At 54.4% G+C, this 19,439-nt stretch overlaps 2 protein-coding genes across 3 annotated transcripts in view; one reads left to right on the top strand and one right to left on the bottom strand.

Annotated features, from left to right (window-relative positions):
- The window catches only part of MACROH2A2 (macroH2A.2 histone), a 49,685-nt gene extending 48,781 nt beyond the window's left edge, over positions 1-904 (top strand). The window contains exon 8 of one of the 2 annotated variants that reach the window (XM_081105006.1): positions 143-904. In XM_081105006.1, the coding sequence (XP_080961132.1) occupies positions 143-308 (166 nt within the window). In that variant the 3' untranslated portion in view covers positions 309-904. The remainder of the gene's footprint in view (positions 1-142) is intronic. The other variant, XM_081105005.1, reaches the window with a different exon arrangement.
- AIFM2 (AIF family member 2) lies at positions 898-18,246 on the bottom strand. Its single transcript, XM_081105004.1, has 9 exons — positions 17,972-18,246; positions 10,339-10,528; positions 9,867-9,982; positions 8,652-8,771; positions 7,833-7,925; positions 5,934-6,042; positions 4,825-4,977; positions 3,221-3,421; positions 898-2,564 (listed from the first exon to the last, which is right to left on the bottom strand). Exons 2-9 carry the CDS (start codon positions 10,514-10,516, stop codon positions 2,413-2,415), a joined length of 1,122 nt encoding a protein of 373 aa, XP_080961130.1. The 5' UTR covers positions 10,517-10,528; positions 17,972-18,246; the 3' UTR covers positions 898-2,412.
- Between the last annotated feature and the right edge of the window lie 1,193 nt (positions 18,247-19,439).

Raw genomic sequence — 19,439 nt, 5'->3', positions numbered from 1 at the left:
CCTGCCCGTGGTTAGACCCCGTGCGATGGCAGTCAGGGCCCGGGGCCAAGATAAGAAGGGCCCGCTTTGCCCCCGCCCTGGGCTGTCACTCCAGGGTCCCAGGGGCCAGCGTGACAGGGGCTCTTCTTTTCCTCCGGCGCAGAAACTGCTTCCCCAAACAGACGGCCGCTCAGGTGACCCTCAAAGCCATCTCGGCCCACTTCGACGACTCGAGCGCGTCCTCGCTGAAGAACGTGTACTTCCTGCTCTTCGACAGCGAGAGCATCGGCATCTACGTGCAGGAGATGGCCAAGCTCGACACCAAGTAGCCCCGCGGCTGCGCTTGCCAACAGGAGCTGCCGGAGGATCGGTCACGGAGCAGGTTTTATTTTTTACACGGAGAGAGGAAGGGAGCGTTGGGCGGCTGGAGGGAAGTGGGTGGCAGAGGCTGCGGGAGCAGGTCCCGCCCACGGAAGGAGCCGCTGCCTGTTATATTCTCGTTACAAAGAGCCTCAGTCCTAAACACCAGGTCTCACGAGGGGTTCTTTCCATGTGTTTTCTTCCTGTTGTTTTAGAACTTTTTGAAAAAAACAGACTTCATTTTAGATTTATAGCATTGACTTTTACACACACCGAGAAAATCCTTTCAAAACTCTTGTCTTCTGTTTCTCCTTTTGCAAGGGAGGAGGGCGTACAAGTGGCCCGGGCTCTGCTCAGAGGCTCTGTGCTCCGTGATGGAGGAGAAAATTAGAAAGGCATCTCACTGGTGCTTTATCTTTCTTAGTGCCCCCGCCCCGCCCCTATATCTGTAACTACTCCTCAAAAGGATTTACTTCAGGCTTTTTTCTGTTTTGTTTTGTTTTTTAAAGAAAAAGAAAATGAAAGGAAAAAAAAAATAAAAGATTCAGTGTCTTTCTTACAACATATTCTTTTATTGCAACATTTTCCTGTTTGGAAAACTGTCCCCCTGGGTGTGGGCACGTCTAGAATGTTATAAACAGAACGAGGCCTGTCTCCAACGGGCTCTGACTCCGCCACGCTAGCTAGGTAGGCCCCAGGTCAGACAGCACGGAACGGCCTGCTTCTCAGGCATCGGTCCTGCTTCCAGAAGGGGGGCCTCGCTGGCCTTGGTCCATAGGAACTCAGCCGTGGGCGATGCCCCAATGGGGAAGCCATGCTTGGGGGAGAGGCACATGTCTCATCAGCCCAGGCCGCAGCCCAGACGGGGTGGAGTGGGAGCCCCCGTGAGGCTGGTGTCCAAGGACTCTGGCCAAGTATCCAGGGGCCACATCAAAGGGAAGCAGGGAGGGGCCGGCTGGGCAGGGCCAGAACCTGAGTTTATTCGGATGAACTGATCATCCACGTCTGCTGTCGCGTGAACTTGCAGGGTCCAAAATAGGCTCCTCCAGACTGACGTTCTCTCCCAAGCAGAAGAGTCAGTATAGCCGTAACATAGCTGCTGGCAGGCATCCTCACTACAGGGCCGGGTCTCCAGGTCAGCGAGAGTCAGGTTGGCCAAGAGACCAGAAGCACAAAACCACAGAGTTTTTTCACTTGTAAATTTGCCATGACAGCAGCCTGGAAGCACACAGGGCTCGTCTGCTCCCTGGATGTTCGCCGATGGGGACCCACCCAAAGGTCACGTAGTTCGGCTGCCCCCCCACCCCCACCCCGCCCTTAAACACCTCCAGCAGCTGGCAGGCCAGGTCTCGGTCTTAACTTCCCTGAGCTCCGTAAAAACTCACTGTTAGCATGGACTAACCAACGGGGAAATTTTTATCTCTTTCTTCTTAAATATAACCTATGATATGTAATCATAGTATATATGGTATAAAAATTGAAATATAGAAAGTTTCGTTAAGATTAAAGACTGTAGGGACTAACAGTTTAAAATCAGCCTCCTACTGACAACTGGAGTAGTGTAGAATGTGTGGGCTTCCCCACCCTCTGAACGACGGGCAAGACTGGGGTGCAGACCCCCTTCCTTAGCTGGTCTCACTTGGCAGGTCCTCCTTCCTGCCCTACAGACAGGAAGCCAGCCCTCAGGAGACCCAGCGCCCGCACATGCACACACATCCAAGGGGAGCCTGTTATGCAGAAGGCTGGCTTCGCACTCCCAGGACCCAGTGAAGCATTCATTCAGCCTTGCCAAACCCAGAAAGAATCCTCTAGGGGGTGTCTTTTTAGTCTCTCCTCTCTCTCTCTCTCTCTCTCTCTCTCTCTCTCTCTCTCTCTTTCTCTCTCTCTCCTTCTCTGTTTTTCTCTCTCTCTCCTCTCCAGTTTTGCTTTTCTGTAAGTTGTGTTTCTGGTGAGTACATCAGTGGCATCTTACTCCAGAAAGAGTGCCCTTTGACAGCTGTCAGGCGGGTACCACTTGTCAGGCAATCCGTTCCCAGGTGTCGGTGGTACCTCGTCTCCCGCCCAGCCTCCTCCTCAGGGTGGAGACTGCCGCATGGTTTTCCAGCTCGTGGAGACGAACAGGTCCCGGCTCTTGGCCAGCCGAACCATGAAGCGCCCCACATAGAAGCCGCTGATCTGGCCCACACCGTCATTTCTCCCCATGGCCAAGAGGAACGTCAGCGCACCTGTGGGGCAGAAGCACAAGCTAGAGTCCTGCTCACCATCTGTGGCGGGCAATGCCCAGATTTATTAATTACAAATTATTAAAGCGTTCTAGGGAGTGTTTCTGTATCCGGCTTTAAAAGTTTGTCCTAGCCCTGGCCGTTGGGGTTGGACGTCGTCCTGTGCACCGACAGGTTGCCGGTTCAATTCCTGGTCAGGGTACTTGCTGGGCTTTCGGGCTCAGTGCCTGGTAGGGTGAGTGCAGGAGGCAGCCAATCGATGTTTTGCTCTCACATTGATGTTTCTTTCTCTCTCTCCCTCTCCCATAATTAATAAAAATTTTTTTTTTTAAAAAGTTGGTACTAGTGGTCATTTATCTCAAAGACTTTCACCATGTCTAACCCCTACTCTCTTAAAACTGTGAAGCAAAAGTTGCCCTAGCTGGTTTTGGCTCAGTGGATAGAGCGTGGGCCTGTGGACTGAAGGGTCCCAGGTATGATTCCAGTCAAGGGCACCTGCCTGGGTTGCAGGCTCGATCCCCAGTAGGGGGCGTGCAAGAGGCAGCCAATCAATGATTCTCTCTCATCGTTGATGTTTCTATCTCTCCCTCTCCCTTCCTCTCTGAAATCAATAAAAAAGATTTTTTTAAAAAACTGTGAAGCACATGGGACTCCCTCACCTGGTTTATAGGCCTTGAAGGGCCTCTGTTTCATGGAGTTGACGATATTGGCCACGGCGATGTTGGCGTGGAGGCCAGCATGATAGGCCATCTTGGGCTCCTTCACGTCGGCACAGTCGCCGATGGCGTAGATGTGGCTGTAGCCCTCCACCTGGAGGTACTCGTTCACCTTCAGGGCACCATTGCTGGCCAGTCCACTATCTGCCAGGCGAAACCAACAGGAAACCAAAACCCTAAGCTGCCATGTTAAGTGGCCCCCAGAGCACAGAGAAGAGGAGCTCTGCCGGAGGCGGGCCGCCCACCCAGTTTATTTCCGCTTGAAGCCCCCCCCCCCGCCCCCAACTCCTCCTGCAGAGGCAAGGGGACCACTCCAGGGTGGGAACTGGTCAGAAAGACAGCAAGGGTCATTCTCTGTGCTGTGCGTGACTCTGGACGTTACCACGGTTAACACAGTGCTTACGTTCACAACTTGGCCGAGTCCTGAACTTTCTTTTGAACGTGGATCAGATTTTTAAAATAAATACAGGGCTTTAATAAATGATAAACTTTTCATTTTAAGGGACTTAAAAGCTTATCTTTGAAGTATATCATTAGGACAATTAGGTGTTCAGTTTTGGGCTCTGTCCATTAACCCTCAGTTCCACCCACATGCCTGGCCCGGACTAGCTTCCTTCCTCTGGGATTGGATAAGTCTTTCCTGCAGGCACAGAGGGGGAGCTCCGCGGGCAGGAATGGGACTCAGGCATACATGCGGGGAACCTGAGGACACAGCAACATGGGGCCTGACCAGGAGCCCCTGAGTCTCCATTCACACATGGAGGCAGGAGGCCACCTGCTCCATGTTTCCGTCAGCTCGATGGTCCAATATTGAGCTTTAAGGACACGAAGCCACAATATTGCCCCCACTCCCCAAATGGTCATCCCAGCTCAAGTGGCCAAACATCTGGGTCAGGGTTTGGGGAGAGCAGCACACCTGTGAAGAGAGAAAGGCCTGACCCCAGGATTTCCTCTGCATCCGTGATCCAAGGCCAGGAACAGAAAGCAGATCTTTTCGGCTCTCTGAAACCCGTTCTCATCTCTTGCTGCTTGGGGGTGGGCCCCAATTTTGGAAGAGTCTCGTCACCTTGCACATCTTGGGCTGTGGTAGGCAAACTGCGGCTTGGCAAACCGCAGCTCGCGAGCCACATGCAGCTCTTTGGCCCCTTGAGTGTGGCTCTTCCACAAAATACCGGCTCTTCCACAAAATACCGACTTCTGCGCATGGGCCACTAAGTTTCAATCGCACTGTACATGTGCGCCCACACGTGGTATTTTGTGGAAGAGCCACACTCAAGGGGGCAAAGAGCCGCATGTGGCTCGCGAGTCGCGGTTTGCCTACCACGGGGCTAAGTCATCATTATCACAGCTGAGGAAAGGACAACAAGAGTGAACCTGAACTTAAATTTAAAGTTTGATGTCACCATTCAGAAGAGACAAAAGAGCTGCTAGGATGGAGGGGAAAGGAAGGGGGTGCCGATTCCTGGGGGAAAGGCCTGAGGGGCCTTGGACGCTGGGCAGTGAGGAGGCAACCTGAGCAGTGGACAGTGGCTCTGCCACCTGCTTACCAAATGCACGGTGGTAGGCAAAGCTGTTGATCTTGATACCATTGCAGACAATCACCAGGTTGGTGGCCACCTCAGTGCCTTTGTCCGTCTGTACACTGATGCACTCGCGATACTCATTGAAAGGCAACTCCGCCATGTTGCTCACCCGCTCACCTGTCAAGGGAGGTCTGTGACCAGGAGGCTGGCAGAGGGTGGACAAGGCTGGTCCACGCCAAAGCTGACCCGGGGGAGTCTGGAGACCCCTGAAGGCCCCAGGAAAGGGCTGGATGCTGTGGCCCAAGTAGGTAATGATTCCACTCCCCCTTCCCGCCCTGCTCCTCTCCCAGTCCACCTGCTACCCCCACAAGCACAATCTGGACACCAGGCCCCCAGGGATACGATGGGAGGAAAGTTCCAAGAAGCAATTTGAGGCTGAGTTTCCCAAGTTCTGGGAAAAGCTATTTGAGGAAGATCTCCAACATGCCTCCCCGACTGTGAGCTATGCCACCCTGCTCAGGCAGCACAGGCCCTCCAGACACACCGGCAAAGGTGAACCACTGCCTAAAAGTAGAGGTGATCACAGTACTGCAGAGCCAGGAGCAAGGAGGCAGCCAGCCTGGGGTTTCATAGAGCAGACACCCCCCTCCCTGAAGAAAACAAAGAGGCTGAGCCCCACAAATTGTGGAGGACACCCCTGGGGTTAGACCCCCACTCGCTAGCTGCTGGGTGGTTCTCTTCCCTCTTGCTCTGGACAAAAGCCACACTCCTCACCACCCTCAAGACACAAACCAAAAAACCTATTCTCTGTACCAGAGAGACATCATAATTCAGGTCAAATCCTTTAGATGATTTTTTAAAAATCATTCAACAAATAGGTACCATCTGCACTTTGTCCAAACCAATAGCCAGGACAGTGCTGGTCCGTGACATGAAATCCTGTAAGCACGAGGGCCTCTGCCCTGCCGAGGGCAGGCACAACCTCCGGCTGGACATCAGGGCTCAAATGGGCTTTGATGCTCAACCCCAGGACTCAGAGACTGTGGCCACCCTCTAGCCGGAGGCAGTGACCAAGCCTCGAGCCCAATCTCCCTGGGCCAGGGGGCGGGCAGGGCCAGGGGAACGGCACGTACTCAGCAGCAGCTGCACGCCTTTCTGGAGCAGGATCTCCTTCGCCTCCTGCCGGACGCAAGGCAGGAGCTCCTTGTCAGCCAGGGCCATTTGGGAGTGAATAAGAGTGACCTGGGGACAAACGACCATAGGACAGAGGAGCCACTGAGCCTCCTGCACACAATTAGAGGCTTCAAAACACCCAGTCTGCCTTCCCCTCCTCCTCCCCCTACCTCAGGTCACAGGTTTGGGAACTGAGGCCCAAGTGAAGCAATCTGCCCAACACTGGAACCAGCTCATGGCAAGCTGGGCTGGAGCCCACGTCCCCCGGTCCAGGACTCTCAGAATGGGCCGGCACGCCACAACCACACGGGGCGCCACGTGGAAAATCATTTCGAGCATCCTTGGGCACTTACGGTCAGACAGTCTATATACAAGCCATTGACATTGTACCTGTACGTCAACCTGACATTTCCATTAAAGCTGGTTCTAAAACGAGCACTTCCTGCCATGCGGGTCAGCACAGGGCGCGAGAGGCAGCCTGGAACGGCGTTCAAAGCCTGGGCTTTGGAATCAGACTGCCTGGGTGGAAATCCCATCTTGGATACTCACTCGGACACTGCCTGACAACTCGGTAAGACAGATCGCAGTCCCATTCACAGAAATGTTGTCATGATGGGGGCAGGGGTGGGGGTTGAGGGGGTCAATGGGGAAAAAACCCAAAGGGGATATTTGTAATACGTTCGACAATAAAGATAAATTTAAGCCCTAGCCGGTTTGGCTCAGTGGATAGAGCGTCGGCCTGCGGACTGAAGGTCCCCGGGTTAGATTCCAGTCAAGGGCACGTGCCCGGGTTTCAGGCTCCATCTCCAGTACGGAACGTGTAGGAGGCAGCCGATTAGTGATTCTCTCTCATCATTGATGTTTCTATCTCTCTCTCTCTCTCCCTTTCTCTCTGAAATCAATAAAAAAATATATATATCTTTTATAAAGGTAAATTTTAAAAAAGAAATGTAATGACGAAACGAGCATGTGTGTATAAAGCACATATTACTCTTATGTGTCTACTGATCATAAACATACGGAAGTTTCCCTGAGTTACTTCCTACTTCAGACCGGTCTTTACCCCATAAATCAAAATTAATGAACTTTTACATCAATTATTCATAATCATTTCCAACAATTTGTCAGAGAACAACTGTATAATTAAATTAACCCATATTGATCTCACTTTTCAAAACCAACGTGCCTTTCCCTCGGGAACGAGCAGCAGCCACGGGCTCCATGCGGCTCTCAGCTGATCTGGCATCAGCTGCAAGCGTGCTCTCGCCTCCGTAATTACCAATCATCGCTCGGCCCTCAGCTGAGCCTTCGCGGCTGCCTGGATGTGTGTTTTCTCTCCAGCGTGCCAGCCAGATGCTCTATCCCTCCATCATCCAAAGGGAACAGGGCCGGCCAGTCCTTAGTGAGGGGCTGCACCGCAGGCTCCCCCATGGGGCTGTCCAGGGCTAGGGCTACCGTCTCTTAAAGACCAAAAAAAACAACTAAGGGTGCTTCTGACCAAGCTAGTTGTCAGCAAAATCAGGCAATCAAAGTCTACGTTCAGGTCACAGAGCTGGGACATTGAGGGGCCACAGGCGTTAATGTTCTGTAAGGGGTCTCCCCTGGCCTTGATTCTCCCGGTGGGACCAGAAGGCAAGACCCCCCACTGACCCAGGACACATCCTGGCTGTCCAGAAAAAATTCCATCAGAAAGGCACTTCAGGGGATCCCTCAGTACAGAGAGCAGGAGATGGGAAACACGGGCTCCCACTGTGTGTTGGGGCTCCGCCTCCCAGGCCTTGAGCGAATTCCTGATTTTCCTTCGACAACACAGAAAGAAGCCGGCCACGGAGAGCTCAGAGCCAAGGCCGCCTGCCCACCTCTTTCTCGGGGTACTCGGTTTTAATCTCCGCTGCCATCTCCACTCCAGCAGAGCCTCCGCCCACCACCACGATGGACTGTGAGCACTGGACCTGGAGCAGAAGCAAATGTACAAACACCCTCAAGTTCACCCTGCCTCAAGGGGCAGCACTGGGCCAGGGCAGGGAGGGAGGTCCTTGCCAAAGAGTAGAGAACTCTTTCCAAATGTGAGGTCTAACACTTGCTGGGTGTCTCCCTGCATTTTCCCATCTGATTCTCACAACAGCCCCAAGAGGCAAGTATCATGCTGCTGGCCCGCCCTTCAGATGACCATGGCCCGGGTCTGTCTGAGCTCAAAGCCTGGCTCCTAACGTCTACACTAGTGTCTTTCCTCCCGGCTTCTCAGAAGCTGTGCAGAGAGGGAAGACCTGGCCGAGCCATGCAGCAGCACTCACCTTGAGAGCCTTCCCTGGTCCCCACTCCTCATCACTTCGAAGGGGACAGAGCCACCCGCCGGCTCTCAGGGCTGCTGTGAGAGCTGGCTGCGGGCATGGGTCCAAGCCTGCTCTATATATCACAGGCCCTGTGCAACCAGGAGCCGAGAGAGCGGAGCTGGGTCCCCAATCGCTCCATGAGCAGGTCTGGGTGCTCATGTCCAGACACTGATGACAGATCCAAAGGTCTCCTCCCAGGAGTCTCTCGAATAACTCTCCTTGCAGCCACTGTCACAGCCCTGAACACCTCCTAAGGGTCTCCCTGCTGTGCCCCCCAAGTTGTTCTGCTCTCCAGGGGCCACCCAGTCTGCGCTCACTGCCCTGCCCGGGGCCAGGGGCGCTCACCTGCTTCACCATGTTCTCGTAGGCCTGAATGGCCTCCTGCTGGCTGAAAACCTGGTTCAGCTTGCCAGGGAAGAACCCAGTGCTGCCCGTGGCCAGGATAAGATGTGAGAAGGGCAGTGCCTGTGAGGGGCAAGGAAAAGAAAGGTGGGGGCAGGCCTGGGCTCTTCATCCAACCCCAGGCCCATGGGTACTGAGCCCTCTGAGGCAGCCCTCCTTGGAGGGGAGCAAAACCATCACATGGTTAAGCTGAAGGGTGGTGCTAGAACCCAGTAGAACCTAAAGAAGCAGACTTGCCTCCTGCCAGAGCTCCCAGCATGGAAATGAGAGGGCTGAGCTCCCCACAGTGTGGGGCAGGTAAGCTGGAAACAGGAAACTACATGTGGGGAATAAGCAGGATTCCAGCATCCATGTGGAATTAGTTTAGACTCTCCTAGGTATTTTAGAAGAAATTGCCCCCTGCACCCCCAAAACAAAGGAAAGGGGGGAGGGAGGAGATCCTGCTTGGAGCCTAAATAGATCAAGTTGACAAAACCAGTGCTGCTCTGCTGGGAGGAGGACGGGGGTCTGTGTTCCCATGGACCCCCATGGACCCTCATGGACCTTCATGGACCCTCCAGGGCTCTGAACAGTCTGGCCCAAAACCACAGAACAAGGCGACTCTCAGCAATCTTTCCAACCGAGAGATTCCCAGCCCTAAAATTAATGCAAGTGGGATTGATTCACACAAAATCGAAGACTCATTGAGGACAGAAATGGTGTCCCCTTTTTCTAATTCCCCTTTAGCTTTGGATAGAGTAGAGGGCAAGGCTAGAGGTGACCCTCAACATGACAACTGGGCTGGCGGCAGCTCATGGGTGGAGCTCACATTACTGCGGGTGTATCCCAGGCGCCGAGCTACGACCCGGGCTGAGCATCTTCCTGGCTGTGGGATCCCGGGCGAGCCACTTATCCCCATGTGACAGGAGGCTACATCACCTCCCCGAGTCATGGCGGGCACCACAGGAGACCGTGTAAAGCTTAGGACAGTGCCCGGGGCACAGGAAAGGCTCAGGAAATGTCTGCCCCCACACGTATGGCTGCTGTCGTCAGGCCTCTGCTTATGAGGAAGCGCTCTCAGCACCAGGCAGGGCTGGGGGCCAGAGGCCTCTCTCCCGCCGTGAGGCCTGCCAGGCAGACCTGCCAGGTCTCCCACCAGCAGCTGTCAGCCCTGCTCACCTCGCCATCCTCCAGCAGCACCATCTGATTCTTCAGATCGATCTCAACCACCACGCCCTGCCGGAAGCTATTCTTGAAGCTCTTGGAGTAGGAGATGAATGTCTTTTTGGCAAACCCTGAAGAGCGGACAGAGGAGGTCACAGTGTAAAACTGGGCTGCCCACAGGAGACAGAATAACTCAGAACCTCTCCTGGACTGCATACCAACAGGGGTGTCCCTGACCAAACATCTGGGCCAGTGTTATACCCAGGGTATCCACCCACCCCCAAAGTGCCAGCTGTGCCCCGGGGCATCAGGGAAGCTCAAGCTCTTACTCTAGGGCCTTGATGGTAGCTGCTTACGGCCAATGACCTTTAGATTCTCCAGAATTTGTCTAGCGGCTGAACAGAGGTACCTTGCCCTAAGTCGAGAAAACCACCCCCAGACCCACAGCGTGATAAGACCAAGAAAGCCCCGGAAAGGAGCCCGTTACCGCTCTCCACGGAGGCCCGCAGGGCGGCCACATTGTGGTGGAAGGAGTCCTTCATGTCCACCAGCGTGAAGGAGATGTTCAGCGCCTGCAACTGGCCGGCGGCCGTGATCCCGCCAAAGCCCCCACCGACGATCACCACATGCACGCCTCTCGCTTCCATGGAGACCTGGGACCCCATCTCGAGCCGCCACTGCAGGGACAGAAGGAGAGGCCACCTGGGAGTCAGGGGCAGCTCAAGGCTGGGAGGGCAGGGGTCAGCCCCCAGCAAGAAGGGCCTCAAATGCCGAGACGTGACCTTTTTAATTTATGTCATCATTAAGATTTTAATTGTAAAATCTGAATTCCAGAGGCACAGGGGTATCATTGTTCCATCCCATCGCCCAACCACCCAGTTCCATTCTCCACTGCATCCACGTTACCAAGTTGATATGAATCCTTCAGAGGTGTTCTGTGTACCTACAATCGTAATTGTTTCTGCACACATTAAACTATCCTGCAGTTTCCCCACTCAATATGTTTGCTCACTCGTCAACGTAACTTAAATGAGCTCCTGCTCTTTGATGTGCCCTGTGCCGTGGCTCCTGGGGCCAGAGACAGATAGACAGATGTGGCCCCTGCCCTTGTAAAGGAAGGGCTCACAAACCGCAGGGCCAGGAGGAGGATGCAGACCTGGGAAGCTGGTCAGGTGCACATTTCTATGGTGGGCACACCTGTGGGGACCTGCAAGCACGGGCCACATCAAAGGAACGAAATAAAATTCTTAAGCCCCAAGCTAAGCAATCACTGACCAGATTCTGCCCACTCACAGGCCACCAGCTTGAGCCCCAGGTCTAAGGAGATGAATGGACAGGTTTTGACCATCAACCTGCAAAATAGGATGCAGTGTGACTGAGGCCGTGACAGTGGGGCGGGGAGGAGAGGCCTGCAGCGGGAGGTCATTCCCCAAGCATTCTGGGACAGTGGATGTCCACCAGGACTGCTGGGCAGCCTCCCCAGGAGACATGGGGCAAGGGGAGACGTCTGCTGTGAGAAGAAACAGTGCTGGTTAAAGACTGCGAAGGAATGCCCGCCGGTAAGAAGGATGGTAGGCAGCAGTGGTGATGGTGTGGGCTCCAGTGAGGGGGAGGGAGGAGCGAGCACCTGCTTGATGCCAGGGACAGTGTCTGCAGAGGGTGGAGGGCCAGGACTGCAGGCCACCTGTGCCCCAGGCCCACACTCACACCTGGGCTGGTGCAGCCAAGCAAACCTTGGTTGAGCTCCTGAGGAGCTGAAATTCAAAAACCCTTAGCCCAGAGCATGACACTGGAGGACGTCTGAGGCAGAGGACAGCCTTGGGCTGAGTCAGCACAGAGGGAGAAGGAAGAGGTGGCGAAGCTTGCCTGGGTGCCCCCAGCCAGCCCGAGAGGCAATCTAGCAGGCTCACCCTCCAAAGAGCCCGGGTCACCTGGCGAATCCCAGAGTCTGTCCCTTTTGAGGGCTGAGAAGCTGGCCTGGGGCTGCAGTCAGAGGCCTTACCCCAGTCCAGCTTAACCCCAGAGAAGGCTGCTCATGGTGCAGGGCCCCGGGCTCTCCAGTGTGGGAGCCCAGCTACCTGGGGAGCAATCTTGACTGCAGCTGAGCGCCTGAGAGCAGTGAGGGCTGTTGGGAGATGCTGGCTAGAGGCGACAGGCAGTCACACCTCCTCCTGGCCTGTGCCAGGCTCTAAGGAGAGGCAGAAATAAAGCAGGCTGCCAGGAGAGACAGTAAAGGATGGCGAAGCTGGCATGCACAGAAAGCAGCGAGAGGCCCAACAGCGGCTGCGGGCATCAGGGATGGAGGTTCACAGTGGGGGCGGCAGGGGGTGGCAAGGAAGGAGGAAGTGGACTTGGGTCAGCCTTGAAGGGCAAGCAGTGTGCTGCCCAAAGGCTTGATGGGGAAGCGTGTTCCAGCCGGCCTGGGCCCTCTCGGGCAGCACCCCAGCAGCTGGAAGACTACCCCACTGTCCTGCATCCTGTGTGGCCTGGGCACAACCCCTCCCCCCTGGCCTCCATTTACCCCCTGTAATGTGAGGGGGCATCCTAAGATGTCCTTGCACACATAGGTTTCCAAGACATGGGGCCCCCAAAATGGTCCCCACACTTATAGGGGCAGCTTATGGTTGGAGCTCCAGGCACTGTTCTTGTTGGTATTCAAATGTCCACTGCCTAATTTCTCCCCTGGAGGAGGGAGAACCTGGTGGGGGAGGGCGAACCTGGTGAGGGAGGGAGAACCTGGTGGGGGAGAGAGAACCTGGTGAGGGAGGGAGAACCTGGTGAGGGAGGGCGAACCTGGTGGGGGAGGGAGAACCTGATGGGGGAGGGAGAACCTGATGGGGGAGGGAGAACCTAATGAAGGAGGGAGAAACTGGAGGGGGAGGGAGAATCTGGTGGGGGAGGGAGAACCTGGTGGGGGAGGGAGAACAGGATGGGGGAGGAGGAACCTGATGGGGAAGAGAACCTGGTGGGGAAGGGGGAGCCTGGTGGGGGAGGTAGATCTGACAGAGAAGATTAGAAGGGATTTAACTGTTTCTCACTGACTGAATGGTCCCCAACTCATTGAGGCTTGTGCATTCTACCCTTTTACAGATGAGGAAAGAGCCCTCAGCAGGGCTGGGACCAGGACGAGTCCCCAGCAGGCAGTACCACCTTCACTGCTCCAGGCCCTCAGAAAGGTCGTCCTGAGTGTTCATCGGGCGGAATCTGCCAACTGGGCCAGAAGGAGCATGTCTCCTGGGAGCCAAAACCGAAGAGGGCCCAGGGCCCAGCCCGAGGCCAGGAGTAAACACCAGAGCTGAGCAGAGGCTGGGAATGAGGCAGGCGATGGAAGGGGTATGTTTCACCTCCCTCTTCAGCACGGCCCCCTCTGTGCCAACCTGCCTTTGGGGCCAGCAGCCGGCAAGGTCAGGGAAACCCCCAGAGCCCTGCTCCCAAGCTGGCTGGGCACAGGCCCAGAGAGGCTGCACAGCTGGCTAGGGAGAGGGGTCCGCCGTGGGTCGGGTCACACTGGGCCACCTAGGGAAGCTCAAGGAGAGACTTTGAAAACACCTGGGGCCCTCTCTGCAGAGGACAGTTTGGGCCAAGAGGTCCGGTGGCAGAAAGGGAGGCTGAAGATGAGCTCGGGGAACAAGGTGGGTGGCCAGGAGGGCAGGTGACAGGGCCAGCACACACAGGGTGCCTGTCACACCTACATGCGCACCAGTTCTAACCACCAGGCCTGCCCCGGGCCCTCCCCGGGGAGGCGAGTAAGCCCAGCGGCCCCAGTGCAGGCCTGAGGGGCAGTAAACTGGCTGAGGATCGACGGGCTTCCCCAAAGGGCAAACGCTGGCCCACCCGAGCAGGCAGACCCTCCGTGAAGGCAAACTGCTTCTCTGGAGTCCCAGCGTCTGGGGCCTGAGGGCTCCCCCACCACGAGGGGCTGGACGAGAAGAGGAGGCCCTGAAGCCCCTCCTGGAATCTCTCTTCTCTCTCCTCCACTGACCCCTGACACTCTCACTGGGGGAATGGTGGGCTGGCGGCTCTCCAGCTGATTCCACCCTTCCTCCTCAGCGGCCTCCCTTACCCAACACTCTTGCACACCCGTGTCTTCCTTGGCCAATTCTTCTTTTTTTTTTAATCCTCACTGGAGGATGTTTACTGATTTGGGAGAGAGGAAGGGAGAGAGAAAGAAACATTGATGTGAGAGAAACATTAATCAGTTGCTTCCCATACATGGCCCGACCAAGGATTGAACCCACAACCTAGGTATGTATCCTAACCGGAAATCAAACCTGGAAACTTTCAGTGTATAGGACGATGCTCCAACCAACTCAGCCACCCAGCCAGGGCCCAGTGCCAGTTCTAGCTTGGCCCCTGAGGACAGCTCCCCTACACTCGACCACGATCCACTTTGCCAGATACCTAAACCATGTATGTAAGCCACAGAGCTGCTTCCCAGCCACACACCCTACCTATCGGTGCTCAAAAAGCCATGTAGCCCTGGCCAATGTGGCTCCCTGGTTAGAGCATCAGCCCATGCACCAAAGACTCACAGGTTTGATTCCCCATCAAGGGCACGTACCTGGGTTGCAGATTCGATCCCCAGCCCCGGTCAGGGTGTGGGAGGCAACCAATCGGTGTGTTTCTCATCTCTCTCTCTTTTTTTCCCCTCCCTCCCTTCCACTCTCTCTAAAAATCAATGGAAAAAATATCCAGCCTCAATCAATGGGAGACCCCATCAATGGAAGACTACAGGATACACTGTTATACTCCCATACAATGGAATATTCTGGAACCATTCGTTTTTAGAGTGGACGCTTTTTACATGAAATGTTTGTCCATGATTTGTCCACACCCATATGATGTACAAGACCACGAATAAATCTTAATGTAAATTATGGTTTTTGGGTGAATGTGTCAATGCATGTTCATCAACTGTAACAAGTGTACCCCTCTGGCGGGGGATGTTGATAATGGGGGAGGCTGTGCATGTGTGAGGACAGGGGACATATGAAAAGTCTTCTGTACCTTGCCCTCAATTTTGCTTTGAACTAAAACTACTCTACAAAAATAAAGTCCTTAAAAAACAAAGTTTGTTACCTGGCCAGTGTGGCTCAGTGGTTGAGTCAACCTATGAACCAGGAGGTCACTGCACAGTTTGATTCCCACTCAGGGCACATGCCCGGGTTGCGGACGCAATCCCCATAGGGGGCGTGCAGGAGGCAATTGATCAATCATTCTCTCTCATCATTGATGTGTCTATCTCTCTCCCTCTGCCTTCCTCTCTGAAATCAATAAAAATATACTAAAAAAACAAAAACAAAGTTTGTCCATGAAAAAGTCAGGTAATAGAACAGCCTAATCCCACTTATGAGCAATCAGACATGTGTACCTAGCTACATATATACACATACATGTAATAATGACAACAGCTAGCATTCATTGCATTTTTATCTGTATATTTGCATTGAATAGTGTGAGTTTTTCTCTCCATTTTTTTATAGAAAGTCAGTAACCTTGCCCAAGGTCAATCCTCACAGTCTGACAGACCTGAGCTCTAAAGCAAAGCGCTCACAGTGGTCCCAGATGACTTTTCTACTTACTTCTTTGAGGTGTTTTTTTTTTTTGTATCATTTGAATATTTTTATTTTTAAATATATTTTATTGATTTTTTTACAGAGAGGAAGGGAGAGGGCTAGAGAGTTAGAAACATCGATGAGAGAGAAACATCCATCAGCTGCCTCCTGCACACCCCCCACTGGGGATATGCCCACAACCAAGGTACATGCCCTTGACTGGAATAGAACCTGGGACCCTTCAGTCCGCAGGCCGATGCTCTATCCACTGAGCCAAACCGGTTAGGGCTTGTTTGAATATTTTTAAATGAGTGTGTCATTTTTACAGAAATAATAAAGCTTTAAAAACAGGGCAGACCTCCTACCAACTAATTTTTAAAATTGAGATATTAGTCATAAAATTCACTATTTTGAAGTGTACAATTCAGTAGTTCCTAGTACACTCATAAAAGTGTACAACCAACACCACGATTTAATACCAGAACATTTTCAACGCCCCCCCCCCCAAAAAAAAGGAAAAGAAAAGGAAAGAAAAAACTCATCCATTAGCAGTCATTTCCCATTCCCTCTTCCTGCAGCCCCTGGGAGCTACCAATCTCCTGTCAGTCTCTACACATTTGCCCATTCCATACCTTTTGTCTGCTTTCTTTCACTTAGCATAATGTTTTCAAGATTCATCCAAGCTGTAGCATGTATCAGTATTTCATTCCTTTTCATGGCTGAGTAACATTGCATTGTATGGAGAAACGTTTTGTTTATCCATCCGTCAGTTGATGTACATTTGGGTTGTTTCCACCTTTTGGCTATTGTGAATAATGCTGCTATGAACATTCATACACAAGTTTTCCTGTGAACGTATGTTTTTAATTCTCTTGAGTATATACCCAGGAGTGAAATTGCTGGGGCCTGTGGTAACTCTGTGTTGAACTGTTTGAGGAACTGCAAAACCCACCAGCTGATTCTGAACTGAACATCAAGCCAAAGGAGAGAGCACAGTCTTAACTCAATCTGCCAAGATTCAGGAAGGTTGGCTTAAGAGAAGGTCCAAGAGAGCAAACCCTAATTGTCCAGGGACTCCTAAGGAAATTCACCTTTGCCCCTCCCCCAACACATCCGCACGCCACACACACACACACACACACACACCTGGTGCACACTGGAATGTTCTCAGTAAATCCTGTTTCTACCAAGGATACCCAGCCTGACCCCCGGGGGAGTGGGGGAGGAGAGGTTAGTCTCTAATAATACAAACAGAGGCTTTGAGGAATCTACTGAAAAACAAGCCAGTTACATTTATGCCAACGTTGTAGAGCGCTCACGCCTCAGAACACACAGCAGGAACCACGTGGGTTCCAATCAACGCAAGGACATCGTCCAGGATCGCTTCACAGAGATTACAAATGAAACAAAGTCTGGAGTATGCCCAGGGTAGATTTCTACAGCCACGGTTCCAGAGTGGCCATCCTGTTTGAGAGGGCCTCTGGGTGTGACTCCAAGCACCACGAATGTCCCCTATCCACCGGGGGACAGGCTGAGAGTAGGCCTTCCACGGCCCATTCCCCAGGGAATGCATGCTAAATATAACCCCAAAAATACCACTTTCTGAAAGGCACTCAAAGTCTGACAAAGGAGCTATCCTTTCACGCTCCAGGAGAGGGCAGCTCTGGGCAGACAGGCTCATCCCAGTGTCCTACACACTCCCCTACCACAGCCGTGTACCTCCTCCTGGGAGCCCGTCACCTAACACCCATGGTCTGCTCACCTCCTGTGTCTGGATCCTCCTGGCTTTCTTATTTCACCACCAGCCAAACACCAGCCAGGCCCTGGCGCACACCAGCCCTGGTCAGCTCTACTGCTAAACTGCTGGGTGTCCCGAACAAGGGCAGGCCCAGCTGGGAGCAGTCTCCCCCAGAAATGGAGGCCCTCCAGATCTGGGGTTACACACAGTGCTCTTAAAGGGCTTCTCTCTAGGTGCTGGGGTGAGGGTGGGTGGGGTCTGCGAGCTTAGGGCTTGCACAGGGGCATGCTGGAGCGCGCACACACACAGAGGAATCTGAGCAGGACTCCCTGATAGTTTACACATTTACATATTTTACAAAGGCCTTGAACACAAGACACACGCCTGGGATGCCTGGTAAGCCCTCCCCAAACTATGTCTGCCCCCCAGCTCCGTGCCAGTCCTCCTGTGAGATCATCGGCTCCCCTCCCCACCCTCAGACACAGCCAGGGGTCAAAGGGTCGCTAGTTGGAGGGGACAGGCAGGGTGTGTTTAGGGGGTGGGGCTGGAAGTAAAGCGCGCACCGGCACCCACTACAAGCAAATCCCCGGGAATTTGGGGCGTCCTGGGCTCCCCAGCCCCATCCGTAAGTTTGGAGCCCGCGGAAACCGGGCTTCCGGGAAAGGAGAGGTGGCCCTTCTCGTGTAACCCGGAGCCTGGGGCAGTGAGCCCCCGGCATTTCCCTCTGGACCCGAGGCTTTCCTCCTTCCCTGTGACCCGGCTTCCAACCAGCGGCGACCCTGGGCCGGGGGGTGGGGGTTAGGGCTGAATGAGGGCACCCTTCTTACCTGGGAAGACTCGGCCGTCACTTCGGGGGCGGACGGGAAGGGGGTCAATGCCCCTCCCCCTGCCGCGGGTACCGTAAACCTCCCTGTTGTGTTTTGGGGAAAGTGGGGGGTGCAGCCCTCGCGTCCCAGACGATCGCCCTCCTCCCAAGGCCACAACTCCGCGCACCGACCTCCGCCTCTGTCCGTCCCGTCTCCCAGGCCCCGGCGGGTCCCTGCTCGGGGTGTCTGCGGGGCCCTGCGGGCGCCGGGCAGCCCGAGAGCACGCCTCCCGCCTCGGCGGCGCGGCCGGTGCGGGTCGCCTGGGGCACCGCGGCCCCTCCCGGCCCACGTGACTCGGGGCGCCCTCTGGCCACGCCCCGGCCACGCCCCCGCGGTAGGATCTCTGCGGGCACTCCCCGCCCGCCTTCCCCCTCCCCCACGCCTCCCGCTAACGGGTGGGAACCCCTCCCTCACCCCCGACGGTGAAACTGACGGCCCCGAAGATCGACGTTGCCTGGCCCTGCGCGGGCACCTCGGACTCTGATCAAAGTTTGGCCCGAAGCTGCCGGACTTCAGAGCGCGGGCTCTCGGGCACCGGCTGTGCCGCCCGGGGCGGATGACCAACCTCCTGCCTTTACGCTTATAAGTCATAACCCGCAAACCCAGTGGAGCACCTCTGTATGCCTGGCCCTGTGCTAGGAGCTGGGAGATAAAATGGAGAACAAACTGGCCTGGTTTCTGCTCACCGTCCGATTGGGTGATAGTCTGGGGAAAGACAATATATTAAATATCTATCTCTCGTTGAAGGAAGAAAAACGGGGGGCAAAGGAAGGGTGCTGAGGCCTTTCTGCAAGGATGAGAAGGAGTTAGTCCTGGGCAGAGAGGAGGCGAGTGTGCTCTGGGTGTGCAAATCGCTGGCGGTGATACAGGCCGGAGGCCCTGGTGAAGACTGGCCGTCACCCCAAGGGCAGTGGGATTTGCCCCTGCAGGGCTTTAGGCAGAAGAGTGACAGGACTGCGTCATGTTCTGTGGTGAAAGGATGGGGAAGTAGGAGGGCTGCTGAAAATGAGGAAACTGTTTAGGAAAAAAGAAAAAGAGCTTGGACTACGTAGGATATGTAAGGAAATGGACTGATGCAAGCTACAACCTGGCAGTCGGATCAAGCTAATTAGATGACAGGTGACATCTATTTAAACAAACATTAGCACCTACCCTGAGAGATCCTTGACGTGAACTGTCTAGTGTGGTGTCTGGCACACAGCAGCCAGCGTGCCCAAGGCCATGCCGTGCCTGGCAGCCTCCTGGCTCCCACCCAGTGCTCCCTAGAATACTGCCCTTCACCTTCCCGGTTTTCACAAATGTTTATACTAGACGTGGCCTTTTCCGTGCCTCTTCCAAAGGCTGTGGTCAAAGACTTTGTACCCTATACCCCCAGCATAGGAGCGATGGGATCAACTCCATCTAGAGCAGTGGTTCTCAACCTTCCCAC

This window comes from Myotis nattereri (genome assembly GCF_964212035.1).
Source record: "Myotis nattereri genome assembly, chromosome: 13".
NCBI lineage: Eukaryota > Metazoa > Chordata > Mammalia > Chiroptera > Vespertilionidae > Myotis > Myotis nattereri.
The sequence above is the reverse complement of the archived record's forward strand: the minus strand, read 5'-3'. Positions and strand labels throughout refer to the sequence as shown.